Genomic DNA, 24,480 nt, shown 5'->3' on the forward strand with positions numbered 1-24,480 from the left:
TACAAGTAATCAGACATTAGGACGTCCGGGACGTCATGAATGGAAGTCGGTTTTGGTGCAGACCAGACGCTCATGGGTCGGCCGAAAACGACCTCGTAAGGTGTCAAGTGGTGTTTGGTGGGGGTGGAACGCATCGATAGCAAAGCCAGTGGGAGAGCGTCTGGCCATTTCAGTCCTGTGGTCGCCACTATCTTGGCTAGTTTTAGTTTTAGCGTGGCATTGTGTCGCTCAACAAGTCCAGCAGACTGGGGGTGGAAGACTGCGTGGAACTTCTGTTTTACACCCAGCCCTTTCAAGATGAGCTGGATAACTTCGGCTACGAAGTGGGGGCCATTGTCGCTCCACAAAACTCGACAAAGGCCGTAGAGAGGGAAAAATTCTTTTAATAGTACTTTTGCAGTGGCCATAGCAGTGTTGTCATGGGTTGGGTATGCTTCCACCCATTTGCTGAATGCACACACCCCAACAAGTACGTATTTAAGGCCTTGGTGTGAGAAGGTGGCCTGATATGCAGTGCTCACTATTCTAGTGAACACTATGTATCAGTCCAGCAACCCTTATTGATGATTGGTTGTAAGTCAACCTTATAGACCAGCTATCCTAGTAGCGTGGATACGAGCAGTCTAAGGCTAAAGACTCGAGAGGGCGTGTTAAGCCAGCTGTTTACCACACATATACCCCTTGAACACCAAGTGAAAGGACACCACACAAGTGTTATGAAAATAAACAGTTATTTATTAAGAATCACAACAGCCCTGTACTCTTTATGAGGACAGGGTACTAAGCACAAACCAAAACTCTTACAAAAATACTTAAGTTAGCACAGTATATACAAATGCCCGAGGGGCACGGAAAACCATATACTTGAAAAGTGGAATGCGAAATTACTAGCAGGTAAGTACAGTACTAATAGGCTTTGGAATCGCTAGGACTTGACTATAGAATCGTTAGATTACTTCTAGGAGACCCAGGGGACTCGGGTTCAGTGTGTGCACTCTCACGCGAGATGCGGGACAAAGTCTATGGTAGCTAGAAATTGCAAAGTTAGTGTTCTCGGGCGAACCCGACCTGGTAGGGAGAAAACGAAAGTAGATTCTGACCCTTGGATAGTGAGGCTATGCTGGGGCACCGAAATGCCGAAGTTACCTAGCCCAGGGGCTGCAGCTGCATAGGACTCAAAAGACGTCGGGAATCCTCGTTGACGGACCAGGAGCCTGGAAGAAAGAAGTTGCTGGCAGGCGACCAGTGAAGAAAGTTCGGTGGATCCAAGCCTGGATCGATGGAAGATGACACCTGAAAGCAGAGGGGACCAAGTTCGAGACTACTAGCCAGTAGTCAGTGGGCACCAGGAGGGCACCGGATGGTAGCCACCTCGGCAAGGCGTGTGGGTGACGCTGGGCTCGGAGATCTCACGGACCAGGAGGCGTTGTCGGCGACCAGGAAGGAGGATCGAGCTGTCCCACGAAGATAGAAGCTGTCGGCGTCGCTGGACCCAGGATTGGGCAACAAAGCCTTGGCAAATTCAAGCCCACGCGGTGGACCTAAAATGGCGTCTGGAGTGGACCAGGAGGGTCCGGGGTGCCTCTCTTCAAGAAGGAAGCAAGGGCCAGTCTGGAGCAACCAGACCAGCAGCAGTGATGTCGTCGGGCGTCATTCAGAAGGCCACAAGCCAGCCAGGTAGTAGCCAAACAACGCGGTGCACAGCAAACAGCAGAAAGGCCCCACGCAGATCGTGGAGATGCAGGGAGGCTGACCTTAGGTGCTGGAGCTGCGCAGGGTCGGGGCTTCTCGGACCCCAAAGCACTCACCCGTGGAGGACACGGTGGGCTTGTTGTAAAGATGTCGTGCAGTCTTGGCGATCGTCGGTCCCTCGAGGTCTCGTCGCACTCACGGTTCTCAGCTTTGCTGTAGAGGTGAGTAGAGGTCAGAGGTGCCAGGGAAGCCGGGTCTCGTCGAGCTGGGTCGTCGGATTCGTGATGAAGGACTTGCAGCAGACCGCAGTGTTCTTTAGGATGGTGCCTGCGGATGCAGGGTGACTACTCCTTAGCCACAAGGGAGAATCTTGATGAAGAAATCGTGAAGTCCTTTCGCAGAAAGTCGTGTCTTGATTCCAAAGATGATCTAATTTGAACAGGGGGCCCGCTCCCATCTTTATACTAAAAAAGGTGACTAGGTCCTGCCTATGGGTCCTGCCTATGGGTGGGACTAGGAGGGGGGTGGTTACACCCCTCTGCCATGCCGGACTTCCCCAGGCCAGGGGCTGGTGTGCCCCTGGAACTGGTTCAGACCGGCCTATGCGTAGTGAGCACCGGGGTGCCACTCAGCAGTCACCTTCCTGTAAAGCCCTGCCTACCCAGGATACACAAAACCATGTCTGGGATGGTGCTAGCACCGCCCCGGACAGGAAACCCTTTGTCCAAGCCTCCCTCGCTGGAAGGACTCCCAGCAGCAGGAGGTCAGACTCGTGTCTGTGGTGGCAGCATCCATTTTGTGGAGCTGAGGCTTTAGTTAACTTTAACCGGGGTTCACAGTTACATACATGTCGTGTCCCTCTAGAAGGGTGGAATGCTAACCCCGTCGCCAGAATTGGCGAGGGGTTAGTATTCCAATTCGTATGACACCTTACTCGACATGTTTTGATAAAGCAATACCAAAGTTAGCATTTAACCGCGAGGATTATAATGCACTTAAGAGTATATGGTATGCGATATCATGGAACAGCTATTAGGACTTGGTTCCGCAAGCTGCAGACAGGCTCAGCTCATGCCAGAGCACCATCTCACACGATTCCAAGCACTCTGCCTTCAGGATTGTCAAGGCCTGCCATAGGAGTGACTGATAGGAATCTGTGTGTCCATTTTAGGGTTAGGTATAGGTATACTACACCTACAGCAAAGAGTGATTACACGACTTTGCCCCAGCTGTCATGCAGCCAGTTGTGTCAAATTTAGGAGGCCAGCCAGGGGTGGCATAATACATGCTGCAGCCCCTGGCAGCCCTGGGTACACCTATGCCCTGAGTTACAGGGTCTGATAAGGTGGCCCAGTACCAATTGGTAAATGCACCTAGGGTACATGTCGTAATTTAGAAAGAGAACAGTCAGGCTGTGGGTCTGATTGGCAGGCCCACAGCCAGAGAAAGTCGTAAACCAGTGAAACAAAAGCAAAAAATCTGGGTGATCATAGGATTGCAGACCCTACTCTCCTACACTTGGCATCTGTCTAGTTGCATGTAGTCCATCTGTAGGACTTCAAATGGGTGATTGGGAACCCGAAACCCTCCCCGGGGCACCACAGTTCCTTTCCCGGGGTTATGTTGCAAGCATATCAAGCATTGTTGGACCAGACGTTTGGCTGAGTCTGTGATTTTGTCGTTGTGCCAAACTCTGGAGGCAAGTTCAATCATGGGGGCTGATCCTATGTGTGCAGGGGAGTGTGCCATAGTCAATATGGGAATCCGGTATGAGTCAGGTAGCAACCATTTGTTCGTGTCTTTTGTCCGCCAGCAGCCTTCTTCGTCTTTCAGTCCCACCCGTGCCCATTCAGTCAATTCGTGTTGTGAGCTAGCCATTTGAATGTCCCTAATAGTGTCCCTAGCGTCTGTCCATTTCTCTGCTTGTGACCTGGTCACGTACATGCGTGTCGTCGTCCTATTCTCAGCTGTGGTCCGAGCGGTGGCGTCGGCTAGTGCATTTCCCCGTCCAATAGTGTCTGTCACCTTTTTGTGTGCCTGGCATTTGATGACTGCAAGTCGTTTGGGGAGGAGGACGGCTTCGATCAGGGCGGAGACTAGATCTCCATGTAAGATGGGGGTGCCATGTGAGGTCAAGAATCCCCTTTCCTTCCAAAGGAGCCCAAAATGGTGAACCACCCCGAAGGCATACTGGCTGTCGGTGTAAATGTTCGCTGTGGTTCCTGCTGCTAGGATGCATGCTCGTGTCAGGGCAATCAGTTCTGCTGCCTGTGCAGATCGTTGTGTGATGCGGGCTGTCTCTACTACAGTTCGGGCCGTGGTGACTGCATAGGAAGCTGAAGTGGTGCCATCGGGGAGTTTGATGCAAGAGCCGTCCACCCACAGCTCTCTGTCGGGGTCAGGAAAAGCTGTGTCTCTGAGGTCAACCCTACTTCTAGTCTGTTCGTCTGTGAGGGTCACACAGTCATGTACAGGGGACACATTTGGATCGTTCTCCGGTAGGGGCAACAAAGTTGCCGGGTTCAGTGTGGTGCATCGTTTCAGGGTGATGTGGGGTGCAAGCAGAGTCAGTTCGTATCCAGTCAGTCGTGCACTCGTCAGGTGTTGCGTCTTAGTTTGGTTCAGGAGGGTGTCAACTGCATGGGGTACTAATACCGTGAGGGAATTCGAGAGCACGATCCCCTCACTCTGTCGGATAGAGATAGCAGCGGCAGCTACAGCTCGAAGGCAGGCAGGCAAGGCTCTGGCTACGGGGTCAAGAGTGGCAGAGAAGTAAGCGCATGGTCGTTGCTTTGGGCCAATGGACTGGGTCAAGACAGATAAAGCACACCCCTCCCTTTCGTGAGTATAGAGGGAGAAGGGCTTCGTGTAGTCGGGGGTTCCTAGGACAGGGGCTGAACAAAGGGCATCTCGTAGCTCTATGAAGGAGGATTGGCATTCAGGGGTCCAAGGGAGGGGGAAGGGGACATCTTTAGCTAGCAGAGAAAGCAGCGGTTTCACAATAAGGCTGAAGTTTGGCAACCACTGCCGACAGAAGGAGGTGAGGCCTAGTAGGGAGCGGACTTGTTTCTGAGTCTTAGGGACAGAGGTTTCAAGAATGGTTTGGATCCGATCGGGAGTAAGTTTCCTTCCGTCTTTGGACAAAAGGTGGCCTAAGTAAGTGACCTGGGGTTGGCAGAATTGCAACTTCTTCTTGGAGACCTTGTGGCCATTTTCCGCAAGGAAGTGCAGGAGTTGAATGGTGGCTGTGACTGCTAGTGGAGTGGTATCGGCCGCCAAAAGGATGTCATCGACGTATTGTATCAACACCACTCCATCGGGTAACTGGACCTCATCCAGTTGTCTCTTGAGGGCCTGACTGTAGATGCTGGGGCTTTCTGTGTAGCCTTGGGGTGCTCGACAGAATCTATATGAGCGGGCTTTTAGGGTGAAGCCAAAGAGATATCGGCTGTCTGGGTGGATGGGGATAGAAAAAAATGCGTTTTTGAGGTCAATGACAGTGAAGGTGGTGGCAGTAGAAGGAATTAAAGTCAGGATAGTGGTGATGTCTGAGACCACGGGGTACTGGGGTACAACTACTTTGTTGATTTCTCGAAGGTCGATGATGAATCGGTATGCTTTCTCATCTCCCTCTCCTTGTTTCTTGATGATGGGCAAGATAGGGCTGTTGCAAACATTGCTAACAACTTCCTCTACCACTCCTGCGTCTATCAGTGACTGAATAACCTTTACCAATGCCTTCTCGCCCTCGGGCGATATCCGATATTGTGGGAGTTTTGGGAGTATTGCGTCCGGTCGAACAGTGATGTGCACTGGGTCAATCATCATGCGTCCTACGTCCGAATCTGTCTTGGCCCACAGATACGGAGGCAGAGTGTCAAGTAGGGACGAGTCAGTGTCAGTGATAGAAAACATGCGTCGGGAAGGGCAATGTCTGAGCAGAATGGGGTTGTCGTACAGGAAAACTCGAACTCCTTCTTGTGAACATCTAATAGTCGCTCGGAAATGCTTCAGCAAGTAAAGTCCCATGATGGCGTCAGGAGTGTTGGCGGAAAGCAAAAACGTTGTGTCAGTTGTGTTGTTCTCTCAGTCAAAGGAGATCGGTGTGGACAAAGGGTTAGTGGAGGGCGTTCCATCGAAACCTATCGATGTTACAAGCGAGCCAGACAAGGGTGCCCTTGGAATCAGTCGTTTAGATAACGCACTACGTGTCGCGCCAGTGTCTACCAGAAATGGGGACTTTGTACCCAGGACCTTAGCGGTGACATAAGGACCTTGCTGGTCAACATAGAGCTCGACTGGATCCCTCCCTTGCCCTTGGCAGTCCTATGCGAAGTCGTGGGCATCGTCGCAGTCAGACTGCTGGTACTGGTTCTGTCGGGGTCGGTCAAATGTGTTTGGTCTGTTTGATCTATCGTTAGTCGTGTCATTTGCGGACCCCCGCTGCTGTCCTCTATTTCTCGGTCCACCCGCTACGTCCTTGGGGTCCCTATTTATGTTCATCTCCAACAGAACCGGACACTGGGATTTCCAATGGCCGAATCCTTTGCAGAAGGCACACTGGTCCTCGCTAATGTCTCTACGTCCAATGTGGGGTGTTGGGGTGCGGTCTTTAGGAGGTGCGTTCCTAGGGACATTTGTCTGGTAGTTCCCTTTGTATTGCTCTCGTCCTATAGTCACCCCTTGCAATTGTGCAATCATTACCCTCTCTTTTAAGTCTTTCTTCTTTTTCTCTGTTGCTCTATCGTTTTCATTTTTTTGGTGCTCGTAATATTGGGCCATCTGAAGGATAGCCGCAGGTTTGGAGGCCGCCCAACTACTCTCACTGGCCTGTAGTTTCTGAGAGACTTCCGGCGACAGACCTTTGACATAATTCTGGACAAACAGATGGTGTCCGGTTGCAGTGGTCATGTCCTGGCCGCTGTAATCGGAGAACACTGTTTCAAACCGGGAGAAGTATTCCAATACGTCTTCCTGGGGTTTCTGACGACAAGCCGTTACTATCGACCAGTCCACTTTCTTTTCTGGGATCAGGGTTTTCAATTTCTGTACAATTTTGTCTGGGAGGTCTAAAATGGATTTCAAAGGCTTCTGTCCAGGTGCTCGTTGCCTATCTATGTCATCGAGTTGTGACCAGGTATGTCCGAACAGCTCAAGGTGGTCGACTTTCCTGATTTGCTTCCACACATCAGCTGGCAGACATAACCCGAAAAACAAGTTGAGTCAGCCAGGGTCATAATCGTTGAACCTAGGGCTGTACCTAATTCAGTGTAGAAGGCAGTGGGGTTTTTACGTAAATCTGGCAGAGATTTCCGGAACGTCAGAATATCTTGCCGATCCCATGGTTGGTAGACCCAGTTGTACACTACCCTCCCTCTTGCATTTGGTGGTTGACGTCATCGTGTGTTCCTAGACCTCGTGGGGGGAACCCAGTAGGGGGCAGCCTCTCTTATAGGCATCATGGTGCTAGCTCGCTCAGTTTGTGGTTCGGTTGCTACAGGTGTTGTAGGTTTAGCTTCCGATTCCTGTTCAGTGAGGTGGCGGAAAACCTCAAGCGTACGCATAAGGAGGTCCGTCACGTCACACTCGCCCTCATCCCCGATATCGACCTTTCTATACAGAGTTGTTAGGCTCTCGGGACCTTTGTCTCGATATCGGTCCTCATACGCATTCAGGGCATGATAACACATTCGTACGGCAAAGTGCCGTCTGCGTCTCCCTGCATATGAGTTGAACATATCCGTGATGTGTTCCTCACTCTCCTTTCTTTCTACCAGTGTCCTCACTATCTTGTCGATCCCTGCTCGCTCATCTTTGCTTAACCTGTTCGTTCTTGTGGAATCTGTCTTTCGGGCCTCTGGGTCATCTAACACTGTAGCTTGTGCAGCGTCTAGTACAAGGGGTTCGGCCGGCGCGGAGGCAATGGGGACCGAAGCTCTGGTACTATTCTCGTCTGTGCTTGAGGGTAGTGGGTATTGCGCTAAGGGTTGGGAAGGGGCATATGGAGGGGGCATGTAGATGATCGGAGGACCTAACAAGAGATCATCGTTGGCTCGTTGTTTTGAGGGTAATTCAGGGTAGAGCGTGGAGGGCGTTCTAACCGGACACTGGCTTGATGTCGCTAACTCTTGTTTCTGTTTGGCTTCTCTCTCCTTAATCTCTTCTTCTAATTTCTTAGCGGCTAGGTGGGCTGCCTTTCACAGCTCTTTTCCCAACCTACTTTCGTTTCTCTTTTTACGCTGTATGGTTTCTTTGCGCCACATGCCGAGACTATCGAGCATAGTGGGCGTTGTCTTGTGTTTCCCAAGGGCTGTTTCTAGCGCGCTTATTTTATCCTCGTCGAAGGATCCTATCAGTGGCCACTGACTTTTCTGATCCTTCTTCGTATATTTATGCCACAGCTTGCTATACGCTATGGCGATCAATCCATGCTTCATAAACATGTCCTTATTAGGGGTGCCTTCCAGTGGAGCTGGATGGTTCATCTCTAATAAGCGGTCCGGGCTAAACAGGCTACCAATCAGTGGGGAGAAGATAGGCATGACGGATTACAACGGGGACAAAAGTCTGCACTACCTATCTTATCACTGCGTGCAAAGACTAGACAGAATATTTCTATTCTTCGTTGTTTGCAGGCGGTGAATACCTCAAAAGAACCAATATCGAACAGTCAATGTTCGGTCAAACAAACAATCAATGGGGAGAATAAGTAGGCACGACGGGTTACAACGGGTACAAAAGTCTGCGTTACCTACCCTTTCACTACCTGCAAAGAGAGAACCTGTTCTTCCCCGTTTGCAGACAGAGAATCTCCAGAAAACAATCCACGAACAACAGTTCGGGTTAAACAATCAATCAGTGGGGGAGGAAGATAGGCACGACGGATTACAACGGGGACAAAAGTCTGCGTTACCTATCCTTCACTGCTTGCAAAGAGAGAGCCGCCTGTTTCTCCGTTTGCAGACAGTGAATCTCCAAAAGAAACAAAAAGAGTAAGACTAGTATTATCGAAATCAAACAATCATTTCGCAATTTGTCGCGTTACACGACCTTGCCCGGACCGCATGGACAGTTTCTTGTCTTCCGAATCCAGCGTCCGATCGTCCTCTATTCTTCGTGATCTTCGCGGCACTCCTGATGGTTCCCAGTCAGGACCGTAGATCACTCGAGAGAGGTCAGTTCGGAACCAGTGAAGTTCGGATGATCGGCTGCCAGACGAGGGTCTATCGGGCAGGTGCACTCCCGATCGTTGCAGTCGTTAACTCTGTCGTCAGGACCTCTCCCACTGGATCCACGAGTCACTGATGGGTCCCACGTTTGGGACGCCAATTGTGGAAAAAGGTAAGGGCGACGACCTTTTTCAAAGTTGCCCGGCGCTAACCGCCTCTATTACCACTCAAGTTACCAAACAAAGAGGCAGGCGCTGGAGACTGGAAGGCAGGAAACAGAAGTTTTATTCCGACGGAGCAGAACACATCAAATCAGACAACAGGGTATCTTCTCGAGGTGCTCTAACCACATCTCTCAGGCCTGGCCTCTTATACACAGGTTTATGATCTTTATTACAGTTTATTGCATGTGGTACATTCTTGCAAATGCTTTGAAGTATGAAAGGACATCCTCGGAATCCCCGCTTCAGGCCCGTTCCCACACACATTTACAGTTGAAGTCCCCACCCCGGTCACAACAGGTGACGATTGTTGCGCAGCTGGACATTCCGCCGATTCACGGAATGTATGTGGTTGATCGGATCTCATGGGGTGGGGGCTTTGATCAACTCGTGGATCCTTTGATGGGAGAAGCTTCCTACTGTATGGGGGGGCAATAAACAGCATCCGCAGGGCCAGGTGGCGGCCTGGGAACGAGTAAGACAATCGGGCACAGAGGAAAGGGGGTTTTATCAAAGGACCCGGGATCATGAAAGGAATGGAATGGAGGGAGGTGTTGAGCTGGGAACAGGATGGGGTTCCGAGGCAGAGTTGCACTGAAGAGGGGTTTATGGCCCAAGGCATGTGAGAGCGGGGGCTGTCAGCGCGTGGGGGATACCTTCGAGGTCGAGAGAGAGAGAGAGAGACGCGCTGGCTGTGGGCGATGGCCAGAGAGGCCATGGTATTTTAAAATGGCTGCCGCTTACGCACATGAATGGACTCAAAAGGGGGACAAGATGGCGCCGATAATGTTGACACTGCAGTCTAGGTTTTAACACTGCCAGGCGTAAAGATGACAGATTGGGATGAAACACTCGCCCCTTCTGCTTGGACAGATGATCCGGGCGACATGACAACCTCCTGTGTGGCACTTCCGACAACTGAAGGAGATCTGGGAACCACCACTGGCGAGGCCACTCGGGAGCAATCAGAATCATCCTGGAGTTGGTATTGTACATTCGGTTGATTACTGTTGGTATCAACGGTGTTGGTGGAAAAGCGTACAGTAAGTTCTGATACCAGTCTATCAAAAGGGCATTCCCTTGTGACCCTTTCTGGGGATATCTGGACGCGAAGACGGGGCATTTTGTGTTTGCCGCGTCTGAGAACAGATCGATATCTAGTGTTCCCCATGACCAGAAAATACTGTGTACGACTTCTTCGTTGAGCACCCAATCGTGAGCTTCGACAAAGTCTCTGCTGAGATCGTCCGCCTGCGAATTGAGAGACCCTGGTAGGTGGACAGCTGTTATTGACAAGTCTCGTGCTAGCAACCAATTCCAGATGGTCTGGGCTTCTAAGGACAGAGTCCTGGATCTGGTACCCCCCCTGCTTGTTTAGATAATACATTGTTGTTGTATTGTCTCTCTGCACCAGGAGGGACCGAGTTTGTAGAGATGGAGACAGAGCAAGATGGACAGCCCTGAGTTCGAGCAGGTTGATGTGATATCCTTTCTCGAAATCTGACCATAGCCCTTGTACCTGCAGAGGGCCCATATGAGCACCCCAGCCTTGGAGTGAGGCGTCCGTGATCAGAGTCTGCGTCGGAGGGTCCTGATGAAAAGGCACTCCTCTCATCAAGTGTGTTCTTATCATCCACCACCTGATGGAATCTTTTGCAGACTGGTGGAGACAAATCCGATCCTCCCAGCATCCCGTCCTCTGCTTCCACTGATCTTCTAGGCACTGCTGCAGAGGACGCATGTGCAATCTTGCATTTGGAACAATGAAAATGCAAGAGGCCATGGACCCCAGGTGAGAGGACACTTGCGGAACTGTCGGGTAATTGGTCTAAAGAAGATGATGACATTTGGACTTGATCGATAACCACCTCTCCTCCGAAGGACACACGTTTTCTCTTTCTGTGTCCAGCAGGGCCCCCAGATAATGGATCCGCTGTGTCGGACTCATGATAGATTTCTGGAAGTTGACTTGAAGACCCAGTCTGCGCGCCAGTCGTCTAAGTAAGGATATATGAAAATCCTTTTCCTTCGAAGAAAGGCCGCAACTACCGCCATACATTTGGAAAATGTTCTGGGTGCTGACTTTAGGCCGAATGGAAGCACTGCATACTGGTAGTGATGAGCAGACACTTGAAACCTGAGAAATTTGCGATGTTTCTTGGAAATGGGAACATGAAAATAGGCATCTTTCATGTCGATGGAGCACATCCAGTCCCCCTGATGTAACTGGGGGAAGATCTGATGAAGTGCTAGCATCCAAAATTTCTCTTTCCGAATGTACTTGTTTAAAAACCTTAGGTCCAAAAAAGGCCTGAACTCTGCGTTTGGACCCTTCTTCCTCACTAGGAAAAACCGTGAATACAAGCCTTGATTTCTCTGCTGAGGAGGAACCTTCTCTATGGCTTTCTTTCCTAGGAGTATACTTGCTTCTTTTTGTAAAAGCTTCAAATTCCAATGTAACATTTTCTTTGGAGGAATGAGAGGAGGTGGCTTTTTGAAACGGAGATGGTAACCGTTCTGAATGATACCAATCACCCATTTGTCCTTTGTCAGTTGCTTCCACTCGTTTAAGAATGACAACGCTTCCTCCTACCGGAGTGGTCCACGGCTGAGGAGGAAGACTCCCTTCATTGTTTTTGAGGTTGTTTAGCAGCAGCGAACTGCTGTCTATTTCCTCCTCTACCTCGTCCAGGGCGACGCTGTTGGAACTGCGATCTCTGTTGGTTCCGACCCTGGTTCTGCGAGGACCAACTTGTTGATTCTTTTGTTGAAAAGGCCTCTTGTCATAGGGACGAAAAGTTCCTCGACGTTTAAACTCTCTTTTCTTCTCTAGGCCTACAGCTTTTAGAGTATCCAACTCCACCTTCATTTTTGCCATTTCGTCGTCTGCATGAGACCCAAACAATGTAGACCCATTGAACGGCAAGGTTTTGCGAGTGCGAGATTACTGCACAAAGATTTCAGAAACTTGATCGTAGATACATGTTGGAAATGACAAAAACACTGGTGGAATGGTAGATGGGAAAGACAAAGAAGATGTAAATACCTAAAAAACCTACAAGGAGGTTTCTGCAGTGTCCCATGATTATGATGGATGAATCAATAATTGAGGATTACCAAGGCCAAATCCAAGATCCAATTTAAGATCCTTCCAAATGTTGTAAGAGATCCTGATAAGGAGGGGATGCTCAGAAAGAAATAAGGGCTTGCAACTCCGGTCTACAGTTAGCATCTCACTTTGAGTTTCGCTTCCAGCAATGAACGAAGACAAAAAAGCAACAAAAAAGATTTGTCATGAATTGTTTTTTACTATAGTTAGGAATTTCGGATTCTAAAGCGAGGCAACTGTTGTAAATAGATTCAGGTAAGCAGCAGGACACTCCTTGGTAGTTATAAGTTAGGTGTATTAAGTTACAGCAGAGCAATACACCTCGCCAGCTGACCACACCATTCTGGGAGGCTTAGTAGGTAGGAACATAGAGAAAGGTGTAATGACAACAGGTGGCTATGTTGAGAGGAGAACTAGTTTACTACACATCCTCCTCCTTTATCTAGAAAAGACTAATGACCGCAGATGGCCATGTTGGGAGGAGCATATGTTTACTACAGCAACACATTTTACCTGGGTTCCTGAGAGCTTCATATGTTCAGCAAGCTGCAAACATCTGTGGTATGATGCCAAGATGTCATCGCTTAGTCTCTTTATGATGTCATTGTGCCTCAATTGACTTTCTACCAAGATTTGATGCTTTAGACTCTGTCTAAAGAAAAACAGAGAATTATAACAAAGTTGCGGCTTTAACAATGATGTAACTGTAACAAAGAATTGCAATGCTGTATAAAACCTAGACACGAATGAAAGAAGCTTTCATTTAAAATTTCACTTGCTTTCCTAACTCAAGAGTAGCCATACAGGATTTTCTGATAATAACCTACTAACAAATTTGAAACAAAGTTTACCAGTGCTTCCATATTGGAAATGCACTTATTAACTCCCCACTAAACTTCAGCTATCAACTCTGCAGTCACATGGTGCCACTGTTAACACGGAGCACATTTTATGGGTGGTGCAGATTTCGGGCCCGATTACCATCTTGGCAGATGGGATATTCAGTAATAAACTAGATGGATATCCCATTTATTAGAATATAATAGAATTCTAATTCGAATGGTCATGACAAAGTTTCGCATCCGCCAAGATTGTAATCAGGCCCTTAGTGCTTAGGTTGATAAGGCTCAAAGGGGGGGTGAAGATATTCATTAGTTCCTTCTTGGTTTAAAGCTATCCTAAATCTCTTTGAGCATGCAGATAGTGTAGGAGTTATTTAAATTGCTCTTTCTAGCCCTTTTCAGTAATCAGCTGTTATGTGCCTGAGGGTCCTTCCCACATGCAGTCAGATTCATAGAAAGGAATAGTTTCTTACCTGTAACTCCTGTTCTTTTCTAGGGAAATTTCCATTATAGCCATAAGCACTTATTAGACCTGCCCACGTGCAGGGACCTTGGAGCCCTAAATAAAACTATATATTGTAGAGTGTAGACTTTCACCTTGTTCTGTGAAGGCCTGCAAAGACACTTAAATGACATATTATTCAGCATAGATAGAAAGGCTACAATGTCTGAATTCTTCAACATGAAGTCAAAAAAAGGTCAGACTAAAGTATTTGAGAATAATTTTAAGATGTTGTAGCAAACAGCATAAATCTCCCACACAAACCCTTTTTTATGATCGACATAAAGGAGAGTAGGCCAGTGTAGGCTCATAGACCTTCATTATATGGTCGAAAACAGAGACTGTGCCTTCAAGAACCAAGAGACCACCAGTATCCCATTATGCTCAGCAGGTGGCAGGTGCCGCAGTTCTTTTTTAAGGCAATGTATGATATGTAGATTTCATGAATATCTCTGTTCATTCCACCTGGGAGGAGGGAGGTTTGCTTATGACTATAATTAACATACCCCTACAAGAGAATAGGAATTACAGGTAAGAAACTATTCATTCTCTCATAGGGGATTTGAATGTATAGCCATAAACACTGAATAGAGTAGCAAGCCAATCCCCACTAAGAGCAGTGGAGAACACAGACGATCAACTACAGGCAATAGTGCTTGGCTATTGTGTGAACCGATCTCCACGTGGCTGCTTTGCAAATATCTGCTATTGGGATATTTCTCATGAAAGCAACAGTAGCTGCTTTACCTCTAGTTAAGTGTGGTTTAGGTTTAGCTGTTAGTGTTTTTAGTTTGCTTTTTGATAGCACAACCAGATACAGGAAACTATCCATCTGGAAAAAGATTGCTTGGAAGTGGCTAAACCCATACAAACCAGACCATAGCTGATGAACAATTGGTTGAATCTGCAGATGAATCGTGTTTTAATGAGACAGAATTCCGAAACACTCTTCACACCCACAGAATGAAGAATTCTTTCTGCTGGAATAGAGGGATTCTAAAAGAAAGTTGGTAATGAGATGATCTGCTTCACATGGAAGTCCAAAATCAACTTAAGGAGGAAATTCGGGCGAGTCATTATGAATTTTTTCTTAGAGTGGAAGACTATGTATGGTTCGTGAGAACAAAGTGTTTTGATCTCACTAACCCTGCGAGCTGATACTATTTCTACAAGGAAAGCTGTCTTCCAAGTAAGATGTTGCAGGGAAGCGTTGTGAATAGGATCTAAGGGTTCCTGCATAAGACGTGAAAGTACTAGGACAAGTTCCCAGGGAGGCAAGGAATGCCTTATGGGAGGGAAAACCTTCATCAACCCTTCTAAAAAATCCTTTATCACCGGGATTTTTAAAAAAGAGGTTTGAGAAGGATATTTTCGGTAGGTAAGAAGAGTTGCCAGGGGAACCTTTATAGAACAAAATTGCAAACCAGATTTAGACAAGTTTAGAAGGTATGAAACAATGACATCTTCTTGGTACATAGTAGGGTCTACGTTTTTATAGGAATACCAAATGCAAAATATTTTGGACTTGGGTAGAAGGCCGCTTAGCCTCCTAGAGTACCTCCATGCAGTCTTGTGGCAGGTTCAAATGTCAGCACTGCACTACCTCAGGAGCCGTGCAGGCAAGTTCGAGGAGAACCATCTGGCTTCCGAATTTCGTTAGTAGGTCTGGTCTGCATGGTAGCTTGAGATGTGGATGCTGTGACGAATGAAGCAAGTCCTTGAGCCACCATTGAAGTGGCCACTCTGGAGCTCTGTTCATCTTGACTCTCGAGTGGGACAGTTTGATAAGGACTGCCAGGATCAAGGGAATCGATGGAAAGGCGTAATGAAATTTGCCAAACCAGTCGATCCATAAGGTATTCCCCAGGGTCCCTGGATGGTATTACCTGGAGGCGAAGCCGAGGCATTTACGGTTTTCTGCAGTGGCGAACATGTCGATGGTTGGGGTGCCCCACATTTGGAATACATTTTGAACGACCTCGCTGTGCAAGACATATTCATGGGTTCGTCAAGCACTCTGTTGAGAACGTCTGCCTGAACATTTTGGACACCTGGGAGGTGAGTTTCCCCGATTTTCAGGCTCCTGCCCAAGAGCCATCTAAACATAGCCTGGGCCTCTAGTGAAAAGGCCCTGGACCTAGTACCGTCCTGTATGTTGAGGTAGTATATGGTGGTTGTATTGTCCATCTGAATAAGCATGGTCATGGTTCAGAATGATGGGTGAAAGGCCTTGAGCACTAGACAAACTGTGCAGGGCTCTAGGAGATTGATATGATACGTCCTCTCTCTTTGCAACCATTTGCCCTGAATCTGGAGGTGATCCATGTTTTCACTGCATCCTTGTAGTGATGCATCTGTCACTATGATCTGAGAGGGGACCAATTGGTGAAACAGCATGCCTCGCCGGAGATTGGCTGGGGAGCACCACCAATTCAGGAACTGTTTTGCATGTATGGACAGCTTGATCTTGTCTTCCCAATTGCCTGTCAGTTGGTCCCACTGGTCCTCTAGACAGACTTGGAGAGGCTGTATGTGGAAGTGAGCATTTGGGGAGGAAGGTGCACGAGGCCATCGAGCCAAGAAGAGATAATACTGCTCCCATAGTTGGATGAGATACCTAGAGTATGGCATTTCTGAAGGATTGATAAGAGTCGGTCCTCCGAAGGACACACTTTTGCCTGTCTGGTATCGATGGAGGCTCCCGTAATGCAAATTCTGAACTGGAGTTAGCGTGGAATTGTTGAGGTAGACATGAAGCCCCAACTCTTGAAGGAGATCGCAGGTTACAATGAAATATAGTTGGGCCTCTTGAGACCCAGACTCCTTTATGAGCCAATCGTCTAGGTATGGGTAGACGAAAATTTGGCGCTTTCTTAGATGGGCTCCCACTACTGCCATGCACTTTGAGAATGTTTTGGGTGTTAACGAACAATTTCCATAAAGGCTTCTTTCTTGTCTCTTGTCCAGCTGAAACTTGCCCTGAAGCACTTAACACCAAGGCTAAGCATGGAACTCGACATTCAACACTGCTCCAGGCTCTCAATGTACAAACAGTACGCGGCCACATTAGTTTTTAAAAAAATGCAGCCATATATCTTTTTTAATGTAAATCATGGAGTATGGCGAAATATTATTCAAGTACGACTAGGAATACTACCTCTGAAATCACACACCTTTAAGTGGTCATCAAATCAAGGAGGGACTAATCAATGTGACTTATGCAAAGGTGGGGAGCAAGATCTTGAACATGTTCTATTTGCATGCCCAAATGAGATTGTGGTAGCAGCCAGAAACAGATATATCACACCGATCAAAACAAAATGTAATATAAATTCGGTCCAAATGTTGATTTCCCTCTTCAAAAGTCCACCCAATGAATTTGTCTGCATTAACATGTATAACTTTTTTAAGTCTTTTTTAAAATTATATTAAAGTGATCATTTTATTAACAAAAATTGAAAATTTTATTGTTTATACATTTGTTGTTCTCGCAAGAGAACTGAATCAAATAAACTTACAATGCTGGCTGGAGTCCCAGGGGGCTCTGTCATATCTGCCCAAGAAGGCTGTAGCACTGGATGCTTTTATTGATGTTGTTGCCATGCTGCAGACTTTGCGGCCTGCAGAGTCCAGTTTCCTTCTCTCTTTAGCAGGAGGAGCAGATGATGACAGATGTGGAGTGGTACTATTTTACTGCTAATATTACCACAGAGTCTGGTGGAGGATCAGAGCGGAGGAACAGAGGGTCTATATCCGGAGGCCGGTATTTCTTTTGAAGAATCAACAGAGCAGGCTTAATTATGACCGGTGTCAACCACTCCATGGCAGGTTTCAGGTGGTCAGGGACAAACGAAAGTAGAGGTCTAGAAGTTGTACATTGGTGTAGAGTCTCGAATATCCCAGATGTGGAAGGCGTGGAAACATCTGTATATTTAGTTTGTTCGCCTCTCATACCAGGACCTCTTGGAAGGTTGTAATGTCATCTATAGGAGAGATACGAGGTGGTGGAAAGTCTGATAAAGTTGGCAAATATCTTCCTGTAGACAGAGGAAGTATCTGTATGTCTACAATGAGTTTTGATCTAGATCTTGTATGGTGAGACCTATGTTGTTGATGCGAACGCCATGAAGCTGTCGATGAGCGCCTAGGACTATGATGGGCAAGATGACGAGAATGCGAGTGCGATAGACAGCGCGACCTATTCCTCGGAGCAGGAGTGTCTCTAGGTGGCACTGGAGTCACTGGAGGAGGCACGGGTGGTGGTCGAACAGGCGAGGGTGGTTGCAGAGGTAGTGCCAGTTGTGGTGAAGGAGGAGACTGAGGTGAAGCAAAAGACGTAGTAGGAGACCGATGATGAAACCTCAATGGGAGAGGGTGAACAAGCTCCTAAATATTGAGAGAATGGAAATTATTATATTCTTCTCCTATTCTTCCTTGTTTCCTGTTGTCTTCTGGATGTTTAGAAACTCTTCAACATGTCACTACAACTTTTTGAAGTTGTTCCATTCCTTGACGTCGACCTCCCTCAACGTCGAGCCACTCCCTCGTGAGGCTCCGTTTTGGCATTTTTCTTCTCACGTTTTGGAAACTTGTCAAATAATGAAGGCACTTTATTTGACAAAAGACCTCACTTTTCAGTCACAAAACAGAAAAAGGCAGGGATGAAAAACGTTAAATAAAGGTGCCACCAATTTCTACTGGACAATTTTAATGATAAAAGGCCTAAAAAGGCAAAGTTCAATGCTCCAAGGTCCTGTCAGCAGGAGCTGGAAAAAAGAACTGAAGCAACTGCCTCCTGCTGAGCATGATGGGATAGTTGTGGTCTCTTGGCTCTTATAAGCACAGTCTCTATTTCTGACCACATTACAGCTGATGAGGTTAGACCGTCTTGCTCTTCTTAATCACTATCATAAAAAAGGTTTTGTGAAGGAGATTTATGTTGTTTGTAACTATTCATAAATACTTTAGTCCTGCCCTTTTTTGATTTCATGATGAAGAATTCGGCCTTTGTAGCCTATGTAAATAGGCTGCATAATCTGTCAATTTCTTAAGTGTCTTTGCAGGCCTTCCAGAGGAAAGAAAACAAGTCTATATTTAGATATATATATTGAAGAAGTGCCTCAGGGTTCTGCACGTGGGCGGGACTATTCAGAGCTAAATACTATAAAAGGAAATCCCTTTCAAGAGAACTAAGAGTTTGTCGGTTTCCCTTTGCAAATCCAATTATAAATAGCATGAGGGCAAACCACATAATAATAAAGTGGAATGAGAGGTAAGAGCCAAACAAAGACTAACACCCAAGGAACTATGGGCCAGGGGGAGAACAAACCACCACATCTAAGTTACTATAGGTGCCCGTGTGCAGAAGTGATACCCCGGGTCAGTGTCCATAAGCTACGGTGGGGAAGTCGCTGTTGGAGTTTTACTATTTCAGGACCCTTCACAGAGGACCCCGTGGAAACCCAATGGAGGTTTGAGGACATCCCCACCCATGTATAATCAGAGAAACAGGATACCTACACCAGGGAGCTTGGGTACATAGGTGCGAAGAGGTGTGGGAACCACCAGTTGACCTCAATGGGAAACCTTGGACGTCCAGCTGCTACAGAATCTAGTGGACCAGGTAGGTGCAATGCAGACGTGGATTCAGGACAAGGAGAACCTGCAAAAAGAGGAGACAGAGCCCAAACCACCCAAAGGTGTCCAGGAGGAGCAGAAGTATGATGCCGGCCTTTGTAGGAAGTACTGTGCTGTACCACAGTGGTCTTGAAGATGCAGCTGTGGAGCCCAGGTGATGATGCAGGAGCAAATGAGCAGTCCACAAGCTGTTCCATGGCAGTTGAGGAATGCAGGAGGGTCATTGACCAGCAGGTCCACCAACAAGTCTTGAAAAACGCAACAGACGTGTTGCAGCAAACAATGCTTAGTTGCAGACCAGCAAGGTCTGTGGAACCCACCAAGCAAGTGTAAGTTGGGCTGGCCCTCAGCAAGCTGGAAAGCCAGCTGGAATCGATGGAGACTTCATGATGACCCTTTGGCAGCAGGCACAATGAGTCGCAGTGACGCCTTGGCGGCACACAGAAGATGGATGCCCATGTCGCTGGAAAAGCAGGGAGGACGTCACTCTTGGAGCTGTGTGATGCTGGGGCTTCTTGGACCTTGAAGATCTTCGGTCAGGACAGACAACAAGCCTTGGCAATGGCAAACAGATGTGGTGCATTGGGGCGCAATTCCGTTCAGCTGAAGAGGGTTTGCAGGCTCAAAAGTCGCAGGAAAGACTATTCAGGCCTCTTGAGAGCCAACAAACCTCTGACTATGTTGTAGAGCCAGGTGTCCTCCATGGGACCGCAGGATGAACACGTTGGTGATTGTTGAGGTATCTGCAGATGCAGGGGAGTTCAGTCCAAGGGAGATTACTTCTTGCTATCTTGATGCACAGAGAGTCCTGGGGGACTCCAGAGGATGCATTGCCATCAAGGTTGCAAAACTTGAAAGAGCACAGAGATGATTGCAGTAGGAGCCTTCCTACCAGAAGCAGTCTTTGTTTCGGTTCCTGGGTTGGTCCTGCAGCAGAGTTTGGTGTCAAACAGCAGAAGAGTCTTTAGGCAAATCTTCAGGCAAAGTCAGTTGGTTCTTGAAGACTAAGTCGATATGAATGTCAGCAGCCCTACATGCCAAGAACAGATGCATACTGGTAAGTAGCATATTCCATTCGAGGCATGTGGGCTGCTGAATTCATATCTGTGCATAGAATAAATAGCAGTTACCTCCTTAGCGGCGGTTGCCCGTGCCAGCTGCAGCAGTCTGAAAGAGAGTTCTGAGAACAGCCTGTCCGACAGCAGCTTGCTGTTTGGAGTGTACATCTACACAGTAGTGTTTGGTAAATGTATGTATGGTGGTCCATGTGGCTGCTTTACATATATCCTCTAGAGGAATGTTACCCAGGAAAGCCATGGATGCCCCTAGCTTGCGTGTGGAATGCGCTCTTGGGGAACTGTTAAAGTGCGTTTAGCCTTTTGATAACAGATTTGTATGCATTTAACAATCCATCTGGCTATACCTGATTTGGAAATAGGGTTGCCTTTGTGTTGTGGAGAGAAGGCAACAAACAGTTGTTTAGTCTTTCTAAAGTCTTTTGTCCTGTCGATGTAATACAGGAGGGCTCTTTTGACATCTAGGGTGTGCAGTGCTCTTTCTGCCACTGAATCTGGGTTTGGAAAGAAAACCGGCAGTTCAATGTTTTGATTAATGAGGAACTGGGAGATTACCTTAGGCATGAACTTGGGGTTGGTGCGCAGCACTACCCTATTAGCATGAATTTGAAGGAAGGGCTCTTGAATTGTCAGGGCTTGAAGCTCACTGACTCTTCGTAGCGATGTGATGGCTATCAGAAAAGCCACCTTCCATGTAAGAAACTGTATCCCACAAGAATGAAGAGGCTCAAAGGGTGGCCCCATGAGCCTGGTGAGAACGAGGTTTAGACAGGCGAAGGAGGGTGTCTGGGAGGGATCACTCTTTTGAGTCCTTCCAAGAAGGCTTTAATGGCAGGCACTTTGAAGAGAGAAAGATGCTGCCTGTTTTGAAGATAAGCTGCCATGGCGGCCAAATGTATCCTAATGGAACTATACGCTAGATTGCATCGATATAGATGCAGCAGGTAACATATGATGTTTTGCGTGGACGCATCTAGTGGGTTAATGTCATTATTGGAACAGTAGATGATAAAGCGTTTCCATTTGGCTGCATAGCACGCCCTAGTTGTAGGTCGCCTTGCCTCTTTGATGATGTTCATACAGTCAGGGGGCAAGTTGAGGTAGCCAAACTCTATGACCTCAGGAGCCAAATCGCAAGGCTCAACTGTTGCGGATCTGGGTGCTGAATGTCTCCATGGCTCTGAGTGAGAAGACTGGGCGTGAGGCGCAGCCGTTGGTGAGGCACCACTGAAAGTTCTAGGAACGTGGTGTACCAAGCCTGCCGTGCTCATGTTGGAGCAACTAGGATGAGCGTCATGGAGTGCTGCCGCAGTTTGCACGCCACCAGCGGTATGAGTGGGGCTGGGGGAAAGGCGTACGCAAATCTGCCTGACCAGTTCATCCATATCGCATTGCCCTGAGACTGCCGGTGTGGGAACCTGGCGGCGAAGTTTTGGCATTTCGCGTTCTCTTTTGTGGCGAAGAGGTCGATCTCTGGATGACCCCACTGCTGGAAATATGGTTGGAGCACTGAGGGGTGAATCTCCCACTCGTGCATCTAATGACTGTGCTGCTGAGCAGGTCTGCCATCTGGTTGTCTTTGCCCGGTAGATGTTGCGCCATGAGGAAGATGTTCCTCTGAATGGCCCACTTCCACATGCTCTGGGCTAGGTGAGATAGCTGCGGGGAGTGTGTGCCTCCCTGTTTCTGGATGTAATACATGGCAGTCATGTTGTCCGTCCTGATCAACACGACCTTGTTGCACAAGTGCAACTTGAACGCTTTTAGTGCCATGAAGATTGCCATCAGCTCCAAAAGATTGATATGCATCTTTTGTTGCTGCGCCGTCCATAGTCCTTGCACAGTGTAATGGAGGACATGCGCCCCCCCCAACCCTGGAGAGATGCGTCCGTCGTTAGCACTATCTGCGGGACAGGCTCCTGGAACGGTCGTCCCCTACAAAGGTTTTGTGGATTCCACCAATGCAGAGAGTTGTATGCACGACCGGTTACCAACACTAGGTCTTTTAGCTGTCCATGAGCCTGGTTCCACTGTTGTGCTAAGCATTCTTGAAGGGGACGCATGTGCAGCCTCGCGTGCGGGACTATGTATATGCAGGAGGCCATCATACCGATCAGCTGCATGAAGACCTGCGCTGGGAGCGATTGTTGAGGCCTGAACTTTTGAATGAGCAGCTGCATGCTGTTGACTCTGGCAGAATTCGGCTGCGCTGTTGCCGTCAGAGTGTTCAATGTCGCCCCTAGGTACTGTTGCACATGGCCGGGCTGAAGGTGCGACTTTGTGTAGTTTAGTGAGAACCCTAGACTGTGAAGGAGGTGAATTGTACATGAGACGTGGCTGGCACACTGCTGGGCTGACTTTGCTTGAACAAGCCAGTCGTCCAGGTAGGGATATACATGAATGTGTTGTCTCCGAAGGTGCGCAGCCACAGTCGCTAAGCACTTGGTGAACACTCTGGGGGCAGTGGTGACCCCGAAAGGAAGGATCTTGAATTGGTAATGCTGATTGTTGATGGTGAATCTGAGATATTTCTTGTGACTTGGGTGAATGGGAATGTGGAAATATGCATCCTTGAGGTCCAGGGTCGCAAGGAAGTCGCCCTGACTTAGCAATGGCAGGACCTGCTGTAAGGTTAACATATGAAAGTGTTCCGACAGTATGTATTGGTTGAGGGGTCTGAGGTCTAGAATGGGCCGCAGGGAACCGTCCTTTTTCGGGATTAAGAAGTACTGAGAGTACACTCCTGTACCTCGTTCATCTGCAGGCACGAGCTCTATTGCCCCTTTTTGCAGCATGGAGAGTACTTCTTGCTGCAATAAGTGCATGTGCTCTGTGAACATAGGACGGTGCCTTGGGGGTAGGTTGGGGGGGGGGGGGGGGGGGGGGGGTGGAGGTTAGTTCCAGACAATAGCCGTATTGGATAAGTTGTCTCACCCACCTGTCCGTGGTGATGCCTTCCCAGACTGGCAGGAACTGCTGGAGTCTTCCCCCGACAGGTGTTAAATGGTCGGGGGCAGTGAGAAGGCGTCACTGTTTGTTGGGAGCGGAGGATCTGGCATTGTTATTACCACGTCCTCTGCCCTTGGCGCTGTTCCCACGATATCCACCCCCTGGTATTTTTTGTGTAGGTGGTTTGCGTGCTCCCTTTACTGTACTGGCCTTGCTGTAAAGCTTGTCCCCTAGAGGCTCCCCTATTACCGGAGCGACGAAAGGAACTGACACGAAACTGCTGTGAATGCAGAGCCCCCATGGATTTTGCTGTCTAGTGTCCTTTTTAATTTTTTCGAGGGTGGTGTCCACCTCGGGACCAAAAAGGAAGTCTGGGTTAAGTGGCTGGTTGAGCAAAGATGTTTGAATCTCGGGTTTAAACCCAGAGATGCGGAGCCATGCGTGGCGTCTCAACATTACACTAGTGTTAATGGCCCTAGCTGCCGTGTCTGCCGCATCCAGTGAGCATTTGATCGATGCATTAGAAATTAACTTCCCCTCCTGTATGATCATTTCTGCTCCTTCTTTGTAAATGTCAGGCAGGTGTTGCAACAACTGTTCTAGCGTGTCGTAGTGAGCCCTATCGTATCTAGCCAATAGGGCCTGTGTATTTGAAATTCTCCAAATATTACCAGCCTATGCTGCCACCCGCTTCCCTGACGCCTCCAAGATCTTTGATTCTTTGTCCGGAGGAGGAGCGTCGCCACTAGTTTGCGAGTTTGCCCTCTTGCGAGCATTGGCCACTACGAGGGAGTCCAATGGGAGCTGGCCTTTGATGTAGGTGGGGTCCACTGGAGCAGGCCTATATTTTTTTTCAATCCTAGGGTTGATAACCCTTGCTTTTGTGGGCTCTTCGAAAATGTCGCAGCATGCTTGAGGACTCCTTTCAGCATAGGCAATGTCTTTGTTGATCTTTCAGAGGTGGAGAAAGTATCAAATAAGAAATCTTCTTCCACAGGTTCTGCGTGCATCTCCACGTCATGGTTGAGGGCTGCCCTTTCTATCAAAGCATTAAACGCCGCCGTGTCTTCAGTAGGCGAGGTTTTGACATTGTAAGACTGAGTGTCCGGTGCAGCTTGTGGATCATCAGGGTCTACAGCATCAGTCCATTGCTGAGGTTCTTCCTGATCAGTGTCAGCCTGAAAAGTGAAGGCCGCCTGACCGTATAACATCACCCATGTCCTCCTCGCTTTGTGCTGGAGAATATGCCATTTGTTGTGAATAGCTCTCAACGTGTTCAAAGA

General features: G+C 48.1%; 1 protein-coding gene across 2 annotated transcripts in view; it reads right to left on the bottom strand.

Annotated features, from left to right (window-relative positions):
- Positions 1 to 24,480, bottom strand: part of FIRRM (FIGNL1 interacting regulator of recombination and mitosis) — a 3,285,109-nt gene that overhangs the window by 2,287,362 nt on the left and 973,267 nt on the right. For both annotated transcript variants that reach the window (XM_086964357.1, XM_086964349.1), the window contains one exon: positions 12,705 to 12,843. In XM_086964357.1, the coding sequence (XP_086820483.1) occupies positions 12,705 to 12,843 (139 nt within the window). The remainder of the gene's footprint in view (positions 1 to 12,704; positions 12,844 to 24,480) is intronic.

The sequence above is a fragment of the Lissotriton vulgaris genome, chromosome 1_1 (assembly GCF_964263255.1).
Source record: "Lissotriton vulgaris chromosome 1_1, aLisVul1.2, whole genome shotgun sequence".
In the NCBI taxonomy this organism is placed as follows: Eukaryota; Metazoa; Chordata; class Amphibia; order Caudata; family Salamandridae; genus Lissotriton; species Lissotriton vulgaris.